At 36.7% G+C, this 18,636-nt stretch overlaps 1 protein-coding gene across 2 annotated transcripts in view; it reads left to right on the top strand.

The window, feature by feature from the left end:
• Positions 1-18,636, top strand: part of SLIT2 (slit guidance ligand 2) — a 378,953-nt gene that overhangs the window by 288,829 nt on the left and 71,488 nt on the right. The window contains exons 15-21 of one of the 2 annotated variants that reach the window (XM_081253774.1): positions 256-279; positions 3,807-3,957; positions 6,888-6,962; positions 8,546-8,689; positions 12,607-12,750; positions 14,298-14,464; positions 15,377-15,509. In XM_081253774.1, coding sequence (XP_081109900.1) covers positions 256-279; positions 3,807-3,957; positions 6,888-6,962; positions 8,546-8,689; positions 12,607-12,750; positions 14,298-14,464; positions 15,377-15,509 — 838 coding nt within the window. The remainder of the gene's footprint in view (positions 1-255; positions 280-3,806; positions 3,958-6,887; positions 6,963-8,545; positions 8,690-12,606; positions 12,751-14,297; positions 14,465-15,376; positions 15,510-18,636) is intronic. The other variant, XM_081253775.1, reaches the window with a different exon arrangement.

Raw genomic sequence — 18,636 nt, 5'->3', positions numbered from 1 at the left:
TCCAGGAGTTATTTCACATTCGGCAGTTAATTTATACTAAGATGCTAATATCAAAACAAAGCCCTTTATTGCCCATGGTTCCAGATGCATTTCCTACTCACTGTACATGATTATACTTCAGCCACTGCTGTGAATATACATTTTTCACTTAATTATCTATAGTAACTTTAGTCCATTCTTAATCTAATATAACTCATATCTCTGCTTGCTGACATTCAGGTGCATCTTCTATTTTTTTTCTCTTTTTTTATTTAGCTAAAGAACAGTATTTCATTCCAGGTAGGTTTTGCTCGGTAGTAGGACTAACTGCAGACACCTTTTCCTCACCTTATAAAATGTAGCTTCTAAAACTTTGATATGCATGCTTTGGAAAATCCAGTGGGTACTCTGTAGCTATATTTCCTTCTGCATAGATCACTTGTAGCTGTTTCCTGAAAACCTGACCTTTGCATGCAGCTTCTGATGTTAAACATATCACTATTAAACCCCACCTTTTTCTCTCTCTCTCACTTTGGCACATTATCTGAAATTTCTCACAGTAGCTAAAATGTTTCAATCTATGGCTTTCTACTTAAATAATTTTCTCTCCTTATGTTGTATATCTGCCCTTTGAACCTGTTTTTAAAATATAGCATCTTAAGCTGGTTTTAAAGACAGAGACCTTTCTGTTGTCAAAGAACTAGTTCTACATGAAATCAGTTTCAAACACACAGAACTGTGTTTTCCATCATGAGATTTACTTTTTTATAGAGATTTTTTATACTAAAAAAGTATCCCTTACTTTTTGCTTTACTTTGCTTGCTGTTGCTTCACTTTTTATAACAAAGCAACAACTTCCTGCTGATTTATGTGCAGTTGTACTTTGCTTGTGATTTAAAATTCTTACATCCCTGGAGTCACAGTATAATAACTCCACGAAAACAATATTGACATACATCCTGAAAGCATCAGAAGTTCATGGGCACCAAGTGCCTTAGATAACTTAGGCAGATGAATGGAATGGTTCTTAGAAAAATAAATGAAATGTTTTACCACTGCAGTCTTAACACTATCAAGGCTGATGATTCTAGAACTAGCTCTTTGAAATATGTTTCTTTACTTATTTTTTCCTTGCCTGCCAATTGTGTAAAATGCCTCTTGACTTGTTTGTTTTAAACCATTATATAAAAATACATGTTAGTAGTTCATTGGCTACATTTACAATATCCTGGGTATATTCTAGACTAAAATATATCTTAATAGTTATAAATTAAAAAAATATTTATAAGGTGTTAGTATGAAAAAACATATTTATTTTCTTAAGAAGAACTCTGGGTTTGGTCTCTGTTTTAAGGAGATATACGTTGCTTGCCATTGTTGGATTATAATATGAATAATTGTATGCATTTAACAGATTTTGTTTCATTACATATTTTGACTTGAATGGTCAGTAATATATATATTACACTGGCTGCATAACAAGTAACATGTTGAAAAGAACAGTTGATTGTCCTTCATTGGCAATCTTTAAAATTCACTGTTTTTACCCAATTATTAAGTAGAAGATCATCTGATAGCTATTACCCAGAAAAAGCCATTTTGAAAAACAAAACCCCTATAGGATAAAACATTGATATTACTTAAATCCCCAAATGAGAGAAGTGAATATAATTATCAAATTATTCAATCTGTCACATTTAAATATGCTTTATCCATAATTTAGAAATTAATATTTCAAATTCACCAAATAAGGAACAAAAGTCAGGTTGTTTTCATAAATTCTGATACAGTTTTGCCCTCTTATTAACAGCAGCCAAAATAGGTTTGGGGAAAAAAAAAACCCAAAAACTTTTATATCAGATATCATGGCTTAATTGTCAATTTCTGGTCATTCAATTTACATGATTTAAACAAATAATTATAGAAGTCAGGACTCAGAAGAATTCTTTGGGCCTCTCCTCCCTTTTTTTTCCCAGATTTTAATTAAAATATGCGCTTGCCTAAAGAGCAACCATAAAATAAGCATTGCCATTGCATTGAATGCAGATTATTTTCAATGTAAAATACCTCGTGTATCTGTCACTTAAACTTTGTTCCCTGTATTTCCTTATTTCACTTTTTAAATGAAAGCTTAAACTACAATACAACAGATCCTCAATAAATGCCACAACATTAATTGGCAAATGTAATGAAACTTCTATATTCAGCTTTGCAAGCTTCTTCCGAGATCCTGATTCCATTTCAATTAAGTGACATTATTTATAAGTTGGAAAGATCATTATGAAACATGTAAGCTACAACCTAAGGTTTAATCCAAGTGTTCCAGTGATAGTCCTTGAAGATCTCACGATTAGTTTTTCAATTCATTTTACATGTCTACTTGCCTACCACCATTCTGGATAGCATCTAGAGATTACAGTGAGTGCTCAAAGAAAATTTATCTTGTGGAGACTTCATTTTTTTAGAGGAATTGACAAGAACTTAATTTGTGCTGTGCATCTTGTATGCCATTGCTTTTCCTGTAAGACCACTGTGCTTCAAAAAATGATTATGAAAGTTTACAAAGCATGACGATTCTTGTCACACCAGGCCATTCCCCGATAATTGCCACAGTAAGGGAGGAAGGAAGAGACCTGAGTGAGTTTTATATACGTGTATGTGAATCTTAACTGGGTTTACTGTCTTTCTTTCCTTCTTGGTGATGTTTACTTTTGCAGGAATTCACCATTTTGGCTGTAAGTAAAGTGTCTGATCTGAAACATGATATCCTCCCTTTTCAATCCTGATGTATCTTCTTTTAGTCTCACTCTTTTGCACCCTTTTTTTTTTTTTTTTTCCAAGAAGAAACCACAGATCTTTTGAGCCTCTCTGTTGTCCTTGTAGCGCACCTTCAACTTCTTCCTGGATGTTTTTCCCGAAAGCTGTTGTTTCCATTCTGCAGTTCTGAGGAACGTTGGAGGCACCTTTCAGTATAGCCCCTTCTTTGTGTTTCCAGGGAATCTTCAGTAGTAATACTCTTACTATGGTCAGAAACATTCTGCGGGGAGAATGCATGTCATGTAAACAGTATTACGTTTCCAGAACGTCTGTAGCTTTTCTCCTGCTTCCCTTCATCTTTCCTCTTGGTCTTACCTTTGGCCTAGTGGATGGTGTAGTGGTTATGTAGCGAGATTTTCTGTTGTGCTTGATCTAACCATGTGGTTGCCAGGTATGAGTAAAACATGGTTCCGTCAAGCACCATGGAACGTCACGCAGCTTTCTACAGCATGACAAGCTGCTGAGGCTTAAATCAGGATTTACTTGTTTCTTTTTATAAAATCAAAATGAACAAAAGAGGGCTTTTTAAGCATTTCTGAAGATTATGTGAGAGGGAGAGAATAATAAAAGACCATAGAAAATTTAAAAACCTGAGTCCATCTATTTGCCTTGAAAGCCCTAATTGAAAATGATATCTAGGCATATGTTTATTACTGGATACATTTTAAATTCTTGACTCAGAGAAAAAATAAACTTTTTCACGACTAGTAGCCATTGTGTGATTAGCTGTCAAATAGTCTAGAATGGCTCATAACTGGATCAGCAGAAAGTACAGCTGTGAAAAGCTCAACTCTGTTAATGTTTTCCTGTCCTGTGAATCTGGTTACTCTTTTTTCCAGCAAATTCCAAGCCCTTGTTTTAACCCTCTCCTGACATCCATTGACCAAAATTCCCCAAGTTGTCTCCCTGCTGCATAATCTATAGTTACCTTACTTTTTCCTTCCTACAAATAAACAAATATTCTAACCTTCAGACTCAGTATCTTCTTTTCTGGCTTGAATCCTCAATAGGTACAGAAGATTATCGATCAAAATTAAGTGGGGACTGCTTTGCCGATCTGGCTTGCCCTGAAAAGTGCCGCTGTGAAGGGACCACAGTAGATTGCTCCAATCAAAAACTCACCAAAGTCCCAGACCACATTCCCCAGTACACTGCAGAGCTGTAAGTTCATCTCCCAACAAAATCCGGTTTGGGAGGGAAGGAATGAAAGCATCAAAGCATTGGGATTTTTGTCTTGCCCTTTCATTCTCAATAATTACATTAATTTTAATTGACACACATTGGCATAACTCTCTTTGTACAAGTATATGTATTAGAGGTTTTCTTACTTCATCTTTCCGGCCCAAGATACAACTACAGAAATTAACTCACCTCTCAAAAATTCAGTTAGCACTTAGTAGTGCTAATAATAATACATTCATTTGATATCTATTTCTTGGATATTACTTATGTCCAAACCCATTTCTAAGCACTTAATAGATTTTTAATGTAGTCTTTTCAGCAACCAAATAAAATAGTTTGGAGTCACCATTTTGAATCTGTGTTAATTATGCATTCAATCAGAGTCCTTTTTTTTATCAGCTATGCTACTTCACTGACTCACAAGTGGAAGGATTCAATGTTTACCAAGTATGAAGCACAAAGGATGTTTTTTTTCTGAACAATGTATACCATAGCAGGAAAAGCTAAAAAGACAGAGTGTAATCAGATCTATATTTATAACACTAACATAGGGCCTAGCACATACGAGGCTCTAAAATATGTTTGAATCATTTATAGATTCTGTGCCCATGTATGTTGGCCTTCACTGACTTTATTTATAAAAGTATGACATTTAATGTTAGTGTTTCTAAAAATCCAAGAAAAACCTAGTGAAACCTCATCATTTTTAGAACATCTTAGCAATGTTTATGTCTAGCACCATCTGGTATTTTTCATTAACTGCTTTGCAAAGTTGGTTGTCTTTTTGTGCATGTATAATTCTCTTGTCTTCATCTAGATTATAGCCCCTTGATGACAGAGATTGTGTTTTATAGTTTATCTCCCACAATGCCTATACTCATGCCTGTTACTTAATGGATTTTAAGCAATTTGAGTCATTAAAAATAATATAATGCTTTCAAAAAGATGGCAGAAACTCACTACCTAGTGGTTATAATGATGCTTTTTAAAATTTCTGTTAGTTCATGAAGCTATTTCATAGGTCCAGGACTTTAGAAATGCATGGAGACCATACAGTAAAAGCCATGAACTCTGTATTTACTATCATGTAGGGAGTTACATTTATTTCCAATAATACTACAAACAATAATTCAAATTTTATCTCCCAGCATGATAACACTTTAAATAAGTTTACATGTCACTCAAGAATTTAGAAATTCATATCTAACTCATCTTTCAGCAAAGGTTGTGTGTGTTTTAAGAAATTAAGATTTTTTTAAATTATACCTTTAAAAATCAGTACTGGGAAGAAAATATTTGTAAAACATATATCTAATATATATATATATATATATATATATATATATATATATATATATATATATATATCTGCTCAGGGACTCATATCCAGAATACATAAGAGCTCTTACAACCCAACAATTAAAATGTACCTTACCCAGTTAAAAAGTGGTCAAATTATTTGTATGGACATTTCTCCAAAGAGATATACAAATGAGCAATAAGCACATGAAAAAATACCCAGTATCATTAGTCATGAAGAAAACACAAATCAAAACCATAATGAGAAAAAAAAAAAAAACATAATGAGGAAGCACTTCACATCCAGTGGAATGACTTTTATAAAAGACAGTAACAGGTGAGAGAAACTGGGCCCCTCATACATTGCTGGTGGGAAGGTAAAACGATGAAGCACTTTTGAGAAACAGTTAGGCTCTTCCTCAAGGAGTTAAATATAGATTTACCATGTGACACAGCAATTTCACATCAACGTACATAACCAAGAGAATTGAAAACATACAGCCATACAAAATCTTGTATGCCAGTGTCTTAGCGGCATTATTTATAATGATTAAGAAGTGAAAGCAACTCAAATATCCATCAGCTGATGAATGGATAAACACATGTGGTATGTCCACACAATGGAATGTAATTTGGCCATAAAACAGAATGAGGTACTAATCTATGCTAAACGTGGAAGAACCTTGTAAATATTATGCCACGTGAAAAAAGACAGACACAAAAGGACACATTTGGTGTGATCCCATTTATAAGAAATATTCAAAATAGGAAAATCCACAGAGACAGCAGGTAAATTAGTGGTTGCCAGGGATTGAGGCAGTGGGAGGCAGCAAACTGAGGATGACCGCTAATGGGTATGGGGTTTCTTTTTTGGATGATGAGTATGTTCTGGAATTAGGAAGCAAAGATGGTTGCACAAGCTGGTGAATATTTTAAAAACCACTGAATTGGGGCTTCCCTGGTGGCGCAGTGGTTGAGAGTCCGCCTGCCAATGCAGGGGACACAGGTTCATGCCCCGGTCTGGGAAGATCTCATATGCCGCAGAGCGGCTGGGCCCGTGAGCCATGGCCGCTGAGCCTGCGCGTCTGGAGCCTGTGCTCCGCAACGGGAGAGGCCACAACAGTGAGAGGCCCGCGTACTGAAAAAATAAAAAATAAAAATAAATAAAAATAAAAATAAAAACCCACCGAATTGTACACTTTAAAAGGGTACATTGTGTGGTGTGTAAACTGTATATCAGTAAAGCTGTTGATACATATTTATGGAGAAGTGACTAGAAAAAAAATATCCTAAAGTGCTTTTGGAGGCAGGGATAATAGTGGAAAAACAAGTGTGAGAAACTTTGTTCTACAGATTACTGAATGAGAGTTGGTTTTGAATTTCGATGATTGGCTTTCTTCACTACATGCTTCTTAATATGTTTTATTTTGGTCATTAAAATATGGGATAAATTGGAAAAAATCTGTACTTCCCACAAATTTTCTGTGATATGTGTCCTATATTTTGCTTTAGGATATTCATTAAATACTGTTATAATTCTGTACGAGAAATAAAATTTAACCTCTTCCTGACTGTTGGGAATGAAACTTTTCTGTTTCTGTTTTCCCTAGACGCCTCAATAATAATGAATTTACAGTGTTAGAAGCTACAGGCATCTTCAAGAAGCTTCCTCAATTACGTAAAATGTAAGCCGTATATTAACCATCTTTTAAAATATCTGTAGTGCTGTGTTTTCTTATACCTTTGCAGTTTTATTTAGATTTCTTAGGAAATTGGAAAATATAAAATATTCAGAGACATGTCTATACAGTGACTACCTGTGACATGAATTTAGGGTAAACTCTGAGAGGAACCTAAGTAATTGGCTCTTTCCTATATATTCCAGTGATGGCAACCATGTTTTCTGTAGCAGAACCCTAGCACCTCGCCTTAACTCAGACAGCTTGTTTGTTATGTGGCCACAGCAGGAATCCAGCAAACTAAGTGCATTAGAGATGAGTTCAGTAATGTTTTGTAACTTCCTTTACTGTTCCCCAAACCATGCTGTTATTTCTCTTTCAGCACATTCATGTCAACTGTTTGACTTTTTTCTTCATTAAACTTTCATTAGAAGATAGTCAAAATTAATGATTGGTAAACTGGCTTGATAGCTCATTTGTGTTACTACATGTCCGCAACTCATATTTTAAAATAAGTTTATAAGCTCAGCAGTTTCCACAACACTCAGAGAGTAACCCTCCCCCACCCAAGGTGGATGGAAAGAGGGACAGGACAGAGGCCAAAAATGAGGGTCCGGGGAGCACCCTCCACATAACAGGAAACATCAGGAGAAGGAAAGAAGCATACTTCTGTGATATCTGTGCTTTCATATATGTAACTGGTCCACAGTCACATAGGCTGTAAGTGGCAGAGCAGACTGAAAGCATTTCCTGTGCACTTGACCCACATATTATACTGCTTCCCAAAGGGTTTCTAAGTTCTTAACTGTCCTCCTTTTTCACTGACGTTAACTGCTTTTTCTTTTTAGCTCTAAGATGCTTTTCAATTCAATACATATTTATTTAGCAGCTGCTATGTGCAGCGCTCTGAAAGGAATAAAATGGTACCTAAAAATGAACCTTGTTCTGTGGGCATCCCTGGTCTTGGAGTGAGCCTTGAGAAGGAGAGAGAACCTATAGGAAGATGTTACCTCAACTGGATGTTCTTGCCCTCTGGTCAAGCCTTAGTATTTTGTATGATACAAAATACTGGCAGTTAAGTTGGTTGTCTTGACATATTATTACATGAGAAGTTTAACTGGGAACAATCTCAGATTCAGATACATTTCTGATGCTATCTAAATACAAACATATTTTAGTCTTTCCTTCTTTTCTCTATCCAGTTGTCTTCTTTGAGTCACTAATTCATTCAACAGTTTTATTTGGGCACTTCTTTGAAAAATCTCTTAGTAAGTGTGGTGGCAAACATAAAAGTTTACAGAACTCAGTACCTGACCTCAAGAGTTTTATATCCCTGGGGGCCCTGGCAGATCATTGATCAGGCTGGTACTTTTCAGCATAGATATTTCTCCTTTGTATTTTTATCACTTTGGCTTGATGGAATCAGGAAGTGGTGACTTTTCAGAGCCTTGGGAATGCCAGGCAGTGAAGAGCTTAGAGTTTTTGTGGAAGATGTTCGTTCAGTAGAAGAAAATGATCAGACATGTCTCAGTGCCCTTGTTGTTAGAAAGAAATTGTTTCAAATATTTGTTTCAACCATTTTTATTTAGAAACTTTAGCAACAATAAGATCACAGACATTGAAGAGGGAGCATTTGAAGGCGCAGCTGGTGTAAACGAAATACTTCTCACGAGTAATCGTTTGGAAAATGTTCAGCATAAGATGTTCAAGGGATTGGAAAGCCTCAAAACTTTGTAAGTATTCTTATTTGCATTGTGATTCTTCTACCACAGGATTGTAATTCCCAGGTCATTATATTCCTGGGAGAGGGAATAGCTCCTGCTTTTCCTCATCCCCGCTATCTCTGCTCTGTCTCTGTCTCTCTATATCTGTCTTTGTATCTGTCTCTCTCTCTGTCTGTATCTCTCTCTCTCTCTCTCTTTCTCTCTATCACACACACACACACACACACACACACACACATGCACATTTTGTAGAGGCAAATGTCCCTGGGGCTTCCCTGGTGGCACAGTGGTTAAGAATCTGCCTGCCAATTCAGGGGACATGGGTTTGAGCCCTGGTCTGGGAAGATCCCACAGGCCACGCACGGAGCAACTAAGCCCATGCGCCACAACTACTGAGCCTGTGTGCCACAACTACAGAAGCCCACACGCCTAGAGCACAAGCTCTGCAACAAGAGAAGCCACTGCAATGAGAAGACTGCACACTGCAACCAAAAGTAGGCCCTGCTTACTGCAACCAGAGAAAGCCCGCACAGCTACAAAGACCCAATGCAGCCAAAAATAAATAAATAAAGTAAATTAATTTATTAAAAAAAAAAAAACAGTCCCTGACTCTGATACCTCTGACTTCAGTATGCTGCTTGCAAATGATCAAAAGATGCTCTCCTGGCTATTGAATCCTCAACAAAAAAGATTATCTTTGCTCCAGTGCTTGTACAGATCTGGCTCCTCTGTTCTTCCTCAGAACAATCATTCTCTTTCCTTTTCCTCAAATACCTCCACCTAATACTCTTTCTTGGCCCAAGGTCGCTAGCTTCAGAACCCACTCCAACACCTGCAGCAGAATATGCCTAGCTGGAGACTGCCTTCATCTGCCCCTGCAAAGTCTTAGTGAAAAAGAGAGAAACTGGCTGGTGGTATATCTTTTACTGTCTATTTCAAAGAAAACATGCTAAGCGTATGTCTGCTTACTCAGCAGTAGGGAGGTTGGGAAAAAGAAATCCTATGTTTCCAGAAGGTTGTTGGCCAAGGAAGATAGGGCTTGAATTGACAAGTAAGGACAACACTTTGAGTTACTTGAATTTTCTTCTATGTGTATGCGTAGTTTTCATAATCTCTAAAGCATAAAATTATGTTTGACAAAAGTGGTGGCCTAAACATTGGAAGAGACACTAACGAAACTCTGAAGCCTTTGGAAGACATGAAGGAAATTATTTGTAACCAAGACACGCCCTTGGGAATTGCAGTGGAAAGAGGCCAAGCTCTACTGTCTCCCCCAAACCCTCACCCTGCCCCATGCAGCCACCAAGAGCCATGCGTGCCCAGGGCTTGAATTTCCCCAGCCAGCATTTCCCCAGCCAGCAGCATACCCAATTCACATCCTACTCAAAAAAGCCCCTGCCCATGAAAGGAGAAATATGTTCTTTGAGCTTCCTGGGGTAGCCTGGAGCCGAACCATCCAACACAGCCAACCTGCCACCTGCTGACCACTCCCATGGGCTAACTAGGAGTCCCTTCGAAATGCAAAATGTAATGCAAATATCCCTTTGGTCTTTTTATGGAGGAGATCCTGGGAGTGTAGAAAGCAGACAGAGAAGATATACCACAGGTGGTTATATCTACTCCTGCCCCTATTCCCCTCCCCCAAGCTGCCTCAGGTAACTCAACAAAACATAAATTCTGCAGCAGGCAAGAGCCTCCCTTCTTAAATAGTAGCCAAGTGACTGTTGTAACTAGAACCTTCTCCTTAAGGGGGCAGTGTGTGTCAGGATGGGGAGGGGAGGATGAGGGGTGAGACGGTAACTACCTACATTAGATAACCTTGGGCTGCTGTAACAAGATAAGTGACTTAAGCAACAGGAATTTGTTTTGTCATTGTTCTGGAGGCTGGAAGTCCAAGATCAATGTGTTGAGAGGGTTGGTTTCTGGTGAGGACTCCTTTCTTGGCTTGTAGATGGCTACCTTCTCTCTGTGTCCTTGCATGGCCTTTCCTCTGTGTGTGGGAAAAGAGAGCTCTGGTGCCCCTTCCTCTAAGGACGCCAGTCCTATCAGATTAGGGCCCCACCCTTAGGGCCTCATTTCACCTTAACTACCTCCCTAAAGACCCTGTCTCCAAATACAGTCATATTGGGGGTTAGGGCTTAAGGGTATGAATTTTAGGGGGACACAGTTCTGTCCATAGCACCACTCCAAAGAGTTTATCAAAGTATTTTTTTCTGGCTAGGTTCAGTCACATGACTCTCTGTGAGACAAATTCTCTAAATTCAGCCTTCTCCTTTGTTATATTTCTAGCAATGTTTTTGTGCCTCTTGTGTTTTGGCACCTGAGACGGACACCCACTGACTCTCTACTTAATCCCACTGTACCTCAAGCAGCAAAACAGATCATTTAGACCAAGCTAGGAGTATTAAAAGGCCTTCTGTGGGTTTATTGGAACATAGCTATTGCTTTAAGTGGTCTCTTTCAGCTTGGAGCTATAAAGATTTTGACAAGACCCTCCTCACAGCCTATAGACTTCTCAATCCTTTAGGACTAGTAAACCTCTTAGTTCGTACATGTACATATTTCAGTGGGTCTTTGAACCCCCGATGTTGCAGGCAAAATGTGGTACATATGTGTGCTTGTGGATTTTTCCAGTGACGGAAAGCAAAGCTTTTTTCGACTTTTCCCAGGAGTCTGTGACTCCAACAAGATTAAGACCAAATGTTCTTTACTATTTATGACAAATGATAGTACTGATAGGACTACTTTTCTGTTGTGCATTTGTTTCCTAACATAAAACAATGCCTTGATAAGAAGGTCATTATACTTTCTTGTTATCTGCGAGTTAGCAGAATGCAACAGCTGATATTTCTTATTTATTATAGGACAATCTAGAATTTTAAAGGAATACTTTGTTGTTCTTTTTGCAGTCTTCTATCAGGGTGCTCAACCCATGTCTAGAAGCATTAAGGAAAATATTAACTTTTCAGAAATTCTGAATAAAGTTTATAGCAACTGTTCATCTTTACGTGGGAGTTTAAGAAGCTTTTCATTCCTTTTCTAAGCCCCACAAATAAACATTTTGGGAAAAGAATTGAGAAACAGCTAAAATTTTAGCACTGATGAAGAAATGACAAAAGTGTTAATCCTGTTAATGACAATGACTAAAGAAAAAATGGTCAGAATTTTTTTCAAGAGAAATTTTATTGTGAACAACTGGGGTCTCTTAAAGTATTACCTCCTTTTAAGCCTAAACTCAAAACAAATAATTTGTTCAGGCTTTGTGGAAGCTCAGTCAAGTTTGCCTCCTCCAGCCCGTGTTGACATTGACTTGACTGTGAATTCCTGAGATGCCCTCAATTCTTCATTTTCTGTGGCTATTGATTCTTTTTTGCCTCCTTTCTCTTCAGCAGCAAATGTAACGCTTCTCAGAATATATAAATCATGGGGCTTCAAGGGCTTAGAGAGCTGTAGGTGAATTAGGACATTATGTAATAGTGCAAACATAATCGTATCATTAAAGGAAAACATTCTATCCTCACTAGATGGGGTTGTAAGCTGGTGCTGAGGCTCATGAGTTTCTGTAACTGAATGTTATCACTGACAACTCTAAGCATTTTATTCTAGCACAAGGTTCTTACTATAGTCGGCTCTCCATATCCACGTGTTCTGCATCTACAGATTCAAGCATCCGTGGTTAATCTGGAACCCGTGGATATGGAGGGCCACAGATTTTGGTATACAAAGGAGGTCCTGAAACGAATCTCCCAGGGATACCAAGGGATGACTTGTACATATCTACAGCAATTCCTAATGACAGGAGAACATTCAGAAAGCAGGAATGAATGCTACACATTTGCAAACAGGGGTTGTTTCAGTCTTAAGATAGGCAAAATTGATTGCCTGATATTTTATCTCCATAATTATGTTGTATTTTTTTCCCTCAGGATGTTGAGAAGTAATCGTATAAGCTGCGTAGGGAACGACAGTTTCACAGGACTCAGTTCTGTGCGTTTGCTTTCTTTATATGATAATCAAATTACTACAATTGCACCAGGGGCTTTTGATACTCTCCATTCTTTATCTACTCTGTAAGTATGAAAAGTAGTCTTCATTTATGTATTAATTGAGCCAGTGTATTATATTTATTACTTTTATTGATAAGATTTTAATGCATTACTAAGCATTCCATAAAAATGAGGTCAAAGACTCAGACTTTTTTTAAAAAGGACAAATTTGTTCATGTTAAACTTATTTTAATTTTTCTATAAACATTGCCTACTATCCTATACTAAAATTTAACAAAAATCATGGTATTTTTCAGTCATTTGTTTTTATAACAATGTGATGTGGCTTAATTTATAAATGGTAATCTTATAATTTGATTGAGAATTATTTTATTCTTTTACAAATAAAAGAAATGTAGATTTGTTTTTCCCAGTGCTCTCACATTGGAGTCTTCACAATATAAGTATTATAAAAACAGAGTTGTTATTGCCAACAAACTGTACTCAAAAGGATCATTCACAATGACAGGAGATATATTAGGATGACCAGACCAACAGTAAAAGGTCATCAGAGGGCATTTACTGTGATATTAAGAAGATATTAAAGAAATAGGCTGAGCCTATCAAGAGCACATTTTATGTAGACAGTTGGAGCATAAAGAATATTTGTAGGTCTACAGATAGAACTAAGAAAGTGTCAGAAAACAAACAAACTTTCCAAGTGTTTCAGGCCCCTTGTATGTCAGTATTTAAAAAGCAGTGTTTGAAATGATAAACCTTATAACTGATATGGCTTCCTGGTAATGGTGGCATCTAAAAATACTAATTTAACTGAAAAGGTAGTTAGAAGGAAAAGAATCATGTTCAACATAGCTCAAGTCCCTGAAGAAATAATTTGAGGGAAGCATCCATCCATCAGTAAGGTACTTAATCCTCTTTCCACATAAAATGTGACATTTTCCATCAAGTGACTAATTTGTGCATATTAAAGATGGCATGTTTATAAATAATGGGATTGTCAATAGGTTTGTGCTGAAGTGGTGAGATGCCAAAAGTATTGAGATTTGTAGAAGTAAGTTCATTTTTATAACTGGCATTTAATCAACTCAGCTGTCAGTTCAGATGGGAAACCTATTCTCTGGAGCAAATAAGAGATGGAAATCTTGAAATGACAAATTAATGAAATAGCTGTTGTCAGGTTAAACTCAATAATATAAGGTAATCAGCCTTCATCTTTATATTAAATTACTGCATTATCAGTGTAGGGAAGTTTGACAGTAAGTCAGATCTCTGACAAGTTTAAATTATCTCTAAATGAGATATCTATCAGGATTCACTGCCTAAACCCTGAATTGCCACCTTCACTTTATTTTTCATATGAAATTATTTGAAGAATTCTTATATGAAAATATTGTTCTTTTTTTTTAAGTTCCAAACATATATATTTCAGTCAAAGAACGCATCCCATATGTTGTGTGTGATTGAGCATGAATTGGGGGTGGGGTGAATACAAAAACTAAGAAGGAATCATTCCAACAGATACAGTATGGGAAAATGGTAGCATGGGGTTTTCAGAAGTCAGAAAGCGAACCTCTAAACTGAGCTCTGCATTGTTTGCATGTGGTGCTTAGAAACCTCTTGGCCAATCCTTTTAATTGTAACTGCTACCTGGCTTGGTTGGGAGAATGGCTCAGGAAGAAAAGAATTGTAACGGGAAATCCTCGATGTCAGAAACCCTACTTCCTCAAAGAAATCCCCATCCAGGATGTTGCCATTCAAGACTTCACTTGTGATGATGGTAAGAAAGCCTGGCCAGGTCTTTGACCACCAGACACACTCTGGTGATTGTTCTGATGCTGTGGTGCATAATTAGACAGTACGTCATAGTTCAGGCAATGAATAGTTATTATGCATTTTTTGCTTTGTTTTTGTTGTTTTGTTTTGTTTTAGCAACAGGACACTTACTTGCTCAGACTGTACTCTCACATCTAGCTCTACTTGGTTTGTGTTTCTGAATGTTTTAGAAGATTTTCTAATTTCCAACTTGTGGTTGATACTATTTAAATAGCTTCATTTTTGTTTTTCTTTACTATTCTAAACATCTCTTTTAGTAACTGTCATTTAACTACCAATGATAAAAGCAACTGACTCATAAAATAGAAATTCTAATAAACCTAACAAGAATAATAGTTTTCACTTTTTAGTACTCTCTGTATATCATCACATTTAATTCTCATAATAGCCCTGTAATGTAGGTAGAACATAGGTTCTATAATTGTTGGCAATAAATGAAGAGCTCATTTGAGCCATATACTTTCAAATGAGGGGCCCATATACTTTTTGCTAACCATGTAAAACTAATTTGTCCCTTTATGTCTCTTCATGTCTGTCTCTTTTCAATTTCTCCATAATTCAGTTTACATATTCTAATTAAAAGTATAATTTGTATAAACAACTGAACAAAGAACACAACATTATAATCGTATTGATAATACAAACTGTGAATTGTTTTCTGGAATTCTTCCCTAGGCAACCTGAAAAGAGACCTGCACAGAATGTATGGTGTCGATTTGTAAATACTTAATGTCCTATACATAAGTCATCATATAGCTGCAGACTCTTGTGTTTGTTAAGCTAAAGGCATAAAATCCCTTCTAGCATCTTCAAAGCCACAACTGTGGGTTTTTCTGTATTTCTTTTGGCAATTTAGGAAATGATGACAATAGTTGTTCCCCACTCTCTCGCTGTCCTACGGAGTGTACCTGCTTGGATACGGTGGTGCGATGTAGCAACAAAGCCTTGAAGGTCTTGCCCAAAGGTATTCCAAGAGATGTCACTGAATTGTAAGTAGAGCTTGTCTTTCCCTTTCCTGAAGGATTAATATTTCACACACCAAGGGAAATGGAGACCAAACAAAAATATTTTGAGTCTTGTTTGCAAATTACATTAATTCTGTGGGCCATTAATTAGTATCATGGAAAACCCTAAGCAAATAATATAAAAGCTAGTTCAGGTCCGCTTGAGAAAGGCTGGTTGTGTGTTTCTCTTTGTTTTTCACTGTAGGATTTCTCAGAGCCTTTATTATGCTAGTGTGCAGTGTGAGCTCCAAGAGAGGATGTAAACTCTAAGGTAGTTCCCATACTTAGTTGTCTCCATAGCCCTTTTCTCATGGAGTATCTTGCAATGCTCATGTTCCATCAAATGCACCTTGAGAAATGCTATGTATTTAGTTTATCTACGGTGGCTTGGATATTTCATATGATTGATTATTCTTTACCATGTGTCCCCTTGGAGAATATCTCACACAGGGGATACATAAATACGTGGGGTGTGGAAGGAGCTGACATAATCTCTACCCTTAAAAGGAGATACTGCCCTTTGGACTTGAATTAGAGTCCCTTAGATCATAAAGGGCATGGGGCCAATTATCCCTAACATTTTCAGAACTGATATTTACAAATTACATAGCCAAAATAGACATATAAAGATACTAAGCACCAAGCACACTTCCTTAGCTGCCTTATGCTTTAGATGTGGAATGGAATAAACCTCAGCACTAGCTGCTTTAACAATGGTGCATGCAGGCTCCATTTCATTCCTTTATCTGTATACGAAGAACCATGGACAAATGCTTGATAGGCGATTGACATGCGATTGAGTCATTTTGCCTCTGTTTATTTTTTTCTGTGTGAAACCATGTATCAGAAATGCAATTCATGCAGATGTTTACCTGTAATTCATGCACAAATGTACAAGTATTGCAAACGAGCAGATTTGATAAACCTTTGGCAACCTGGAACATAGGCAATGAGGTTCAAGAAAATGTCACTTCAGTTATCAAGGAACTTATATTCAAATCATGTGCAGTTCTATGAATTCTAATTTGGTCCTGAATGGATACTTTGAGAAAAAGTGTGTGACCTTCCCTCTTGAAGCTGAACTGTTGTATAGGGCTCAGTTTCTCTCTTTTGTTACCAATCACAGTTGTTAGTTATCTGTAAGCACTGCTTTATGTGTGTGTGTGATTAAATTCTTAATTCTTATTTTGATATGTATTTATTTCAGAAGATTACTCCCCATCCAGTGTTGGGAAGATAGATGCCTATAGAGTATTCTATATGCAAAATACTGATTATAGCAACACCTCAGCCAAAGGCATAATACCCAGCATAACATTTAGATCACCTTTGATGCTAAATCCCTCCTTCTACCATTTTAACTGACCCATGCCTTTGTCCTTTTACCTGATTCCCATCAAATAATTTTAAATGTCTTTTAATTTCCTTGTTAAATTACCTCTGAGAACCTGCTTGATTCATTTTTCTATGCCATCTATGTGTTTCTTCTGTCAGATAGTTGAGTATTCAATCTATTCCTCTACAAATTATTAAAAAGTAATTCTTTTTTTAAAGAAAATACATTTTAGAGATGAGGAAAACATTAACTCATCTCCTGTGAATTCTAGCTTTACCTCCCCAAGAACTTATTCTTAGAAGCATACCAAGTCAGCAGGATCCCTCTCTCCAGTAACATATATGCATGTATTAGAAAATTTCCATGTGCATATTATATTAAATTATTAAAGAATTTGGCAAATATAAGTATGTTGTGGTGGACAGTTTTGAACAAATGGTATCCATTATTTTTAATCAGTTCCATGTAGTTTCTCTCTTAGATTGTTTTACTTGTAAGCATTCATAGTGCACATTCCGAACCTTTTTAGCTTTGTGTTAAGATGCTTTTTAGAGTAAAGGAAAAGTGCTGAAGTACATGGGATTATGCTTCCCTCTAGTGGTACCAAGAAATGCTTAGCTAGAGAAAAGAGGGGAGAGAAGTTGAAACATGAAGTCAGAAAATTTGAATAGGCATAAGAAGTCATAAAAAACCTGACTCTTAATCACATATTCATTACATATTTTGATAACTTGTGCCTTTTATGTAACTTTTTTCATTTTGAAGTATTTGAAATAGATAGCTATCTTAGGCAGTTTCTCAGCTACTTCTATATCCAGCAAAAATACAAACCTCAACCTCGGATATGGAGATAGGCCACAGCCCTGGGGCAGGGTGGGCAACATGCCCAATGTGGCAGAATTGTTTGTGGGCACATCTATAACCAGATGGCCCAAGTTGCTGAAAGACATTTTTACCCATCACCGTCTACATTCTGGGAAAGAACAGCCTTGGGAGGAGAGGAAATTATTTTTCTTTTTGTGACATCATGGATATACCTTTAAGCATTCATTTACTTCTGTGTCTTGACTGTTAGCCCAAAGACTTTTTATTTTCTGATCATTCTTCTGACTCTAATCAGAAAGGGAAATTTTACTTACATGTGGTTATTTGCTTATCACTGTATTGTTACTGTGCTATACTTGTGCACTTGATAAATGTTGTGATTTTCTATGAAACCTTCTAAAATTAATATCACCAAGCAGATGTACAAGGGTAGAACTGTTTCTAAGATTTTTTTTAACTGAAATCTAATTACATTCAAATTCCCAAATATATCCTTTGAATCATCCGTTGTTATTTACTAAGTGTGTTGATACAAAGTAAGGCAGCAAAGATTGGTCTTGCTGGTGGTAGCAACTTCCTGCCAGTAGTGAATGCATTTCACGGTGTTGTTTCCACATAAACACAGGTGAACTGAAGACTGACTTAAAATATAGGCGATTGAATGACCCTTCTTTCTGACACACAAATGGTTGGATACATGCCTTGCCTTCTTAGATAAACCACAAAGAACCGGACTCACCAGTCTCTCCTTGGTTTTATAATTTAGCCTAAGTAATCCACAAAAGAATTCTACTGGATTGGACAACTGTGGTTTTTTTACTTCTCTTAAATAGCAGTCCTAGCTGGGAACATGACATCTTAAAGCTGAAATTTCCAAGTGTTTCCTTGCTTCAATTGAGAGTGAAATATTGTTCAACTATTTGAGGATTCACTATTGTTACTTTTTAAAAA

This window comes from Mesoplodon bidens, assembly GCF_964165515.1.
Source record: "Mesoplodon bidens genome assembly, chromosome: 1".
NCBI classification, from domain to species: Eukaryota; Metazoa; Chordata; class Mammalia; order Artiodactyla; family Ziphiidae; genus Mesoplodon; species Mesoplodon bidens.
This window is presented reverse-complemented; position numbering and strand designations above follow the sequence as displayed.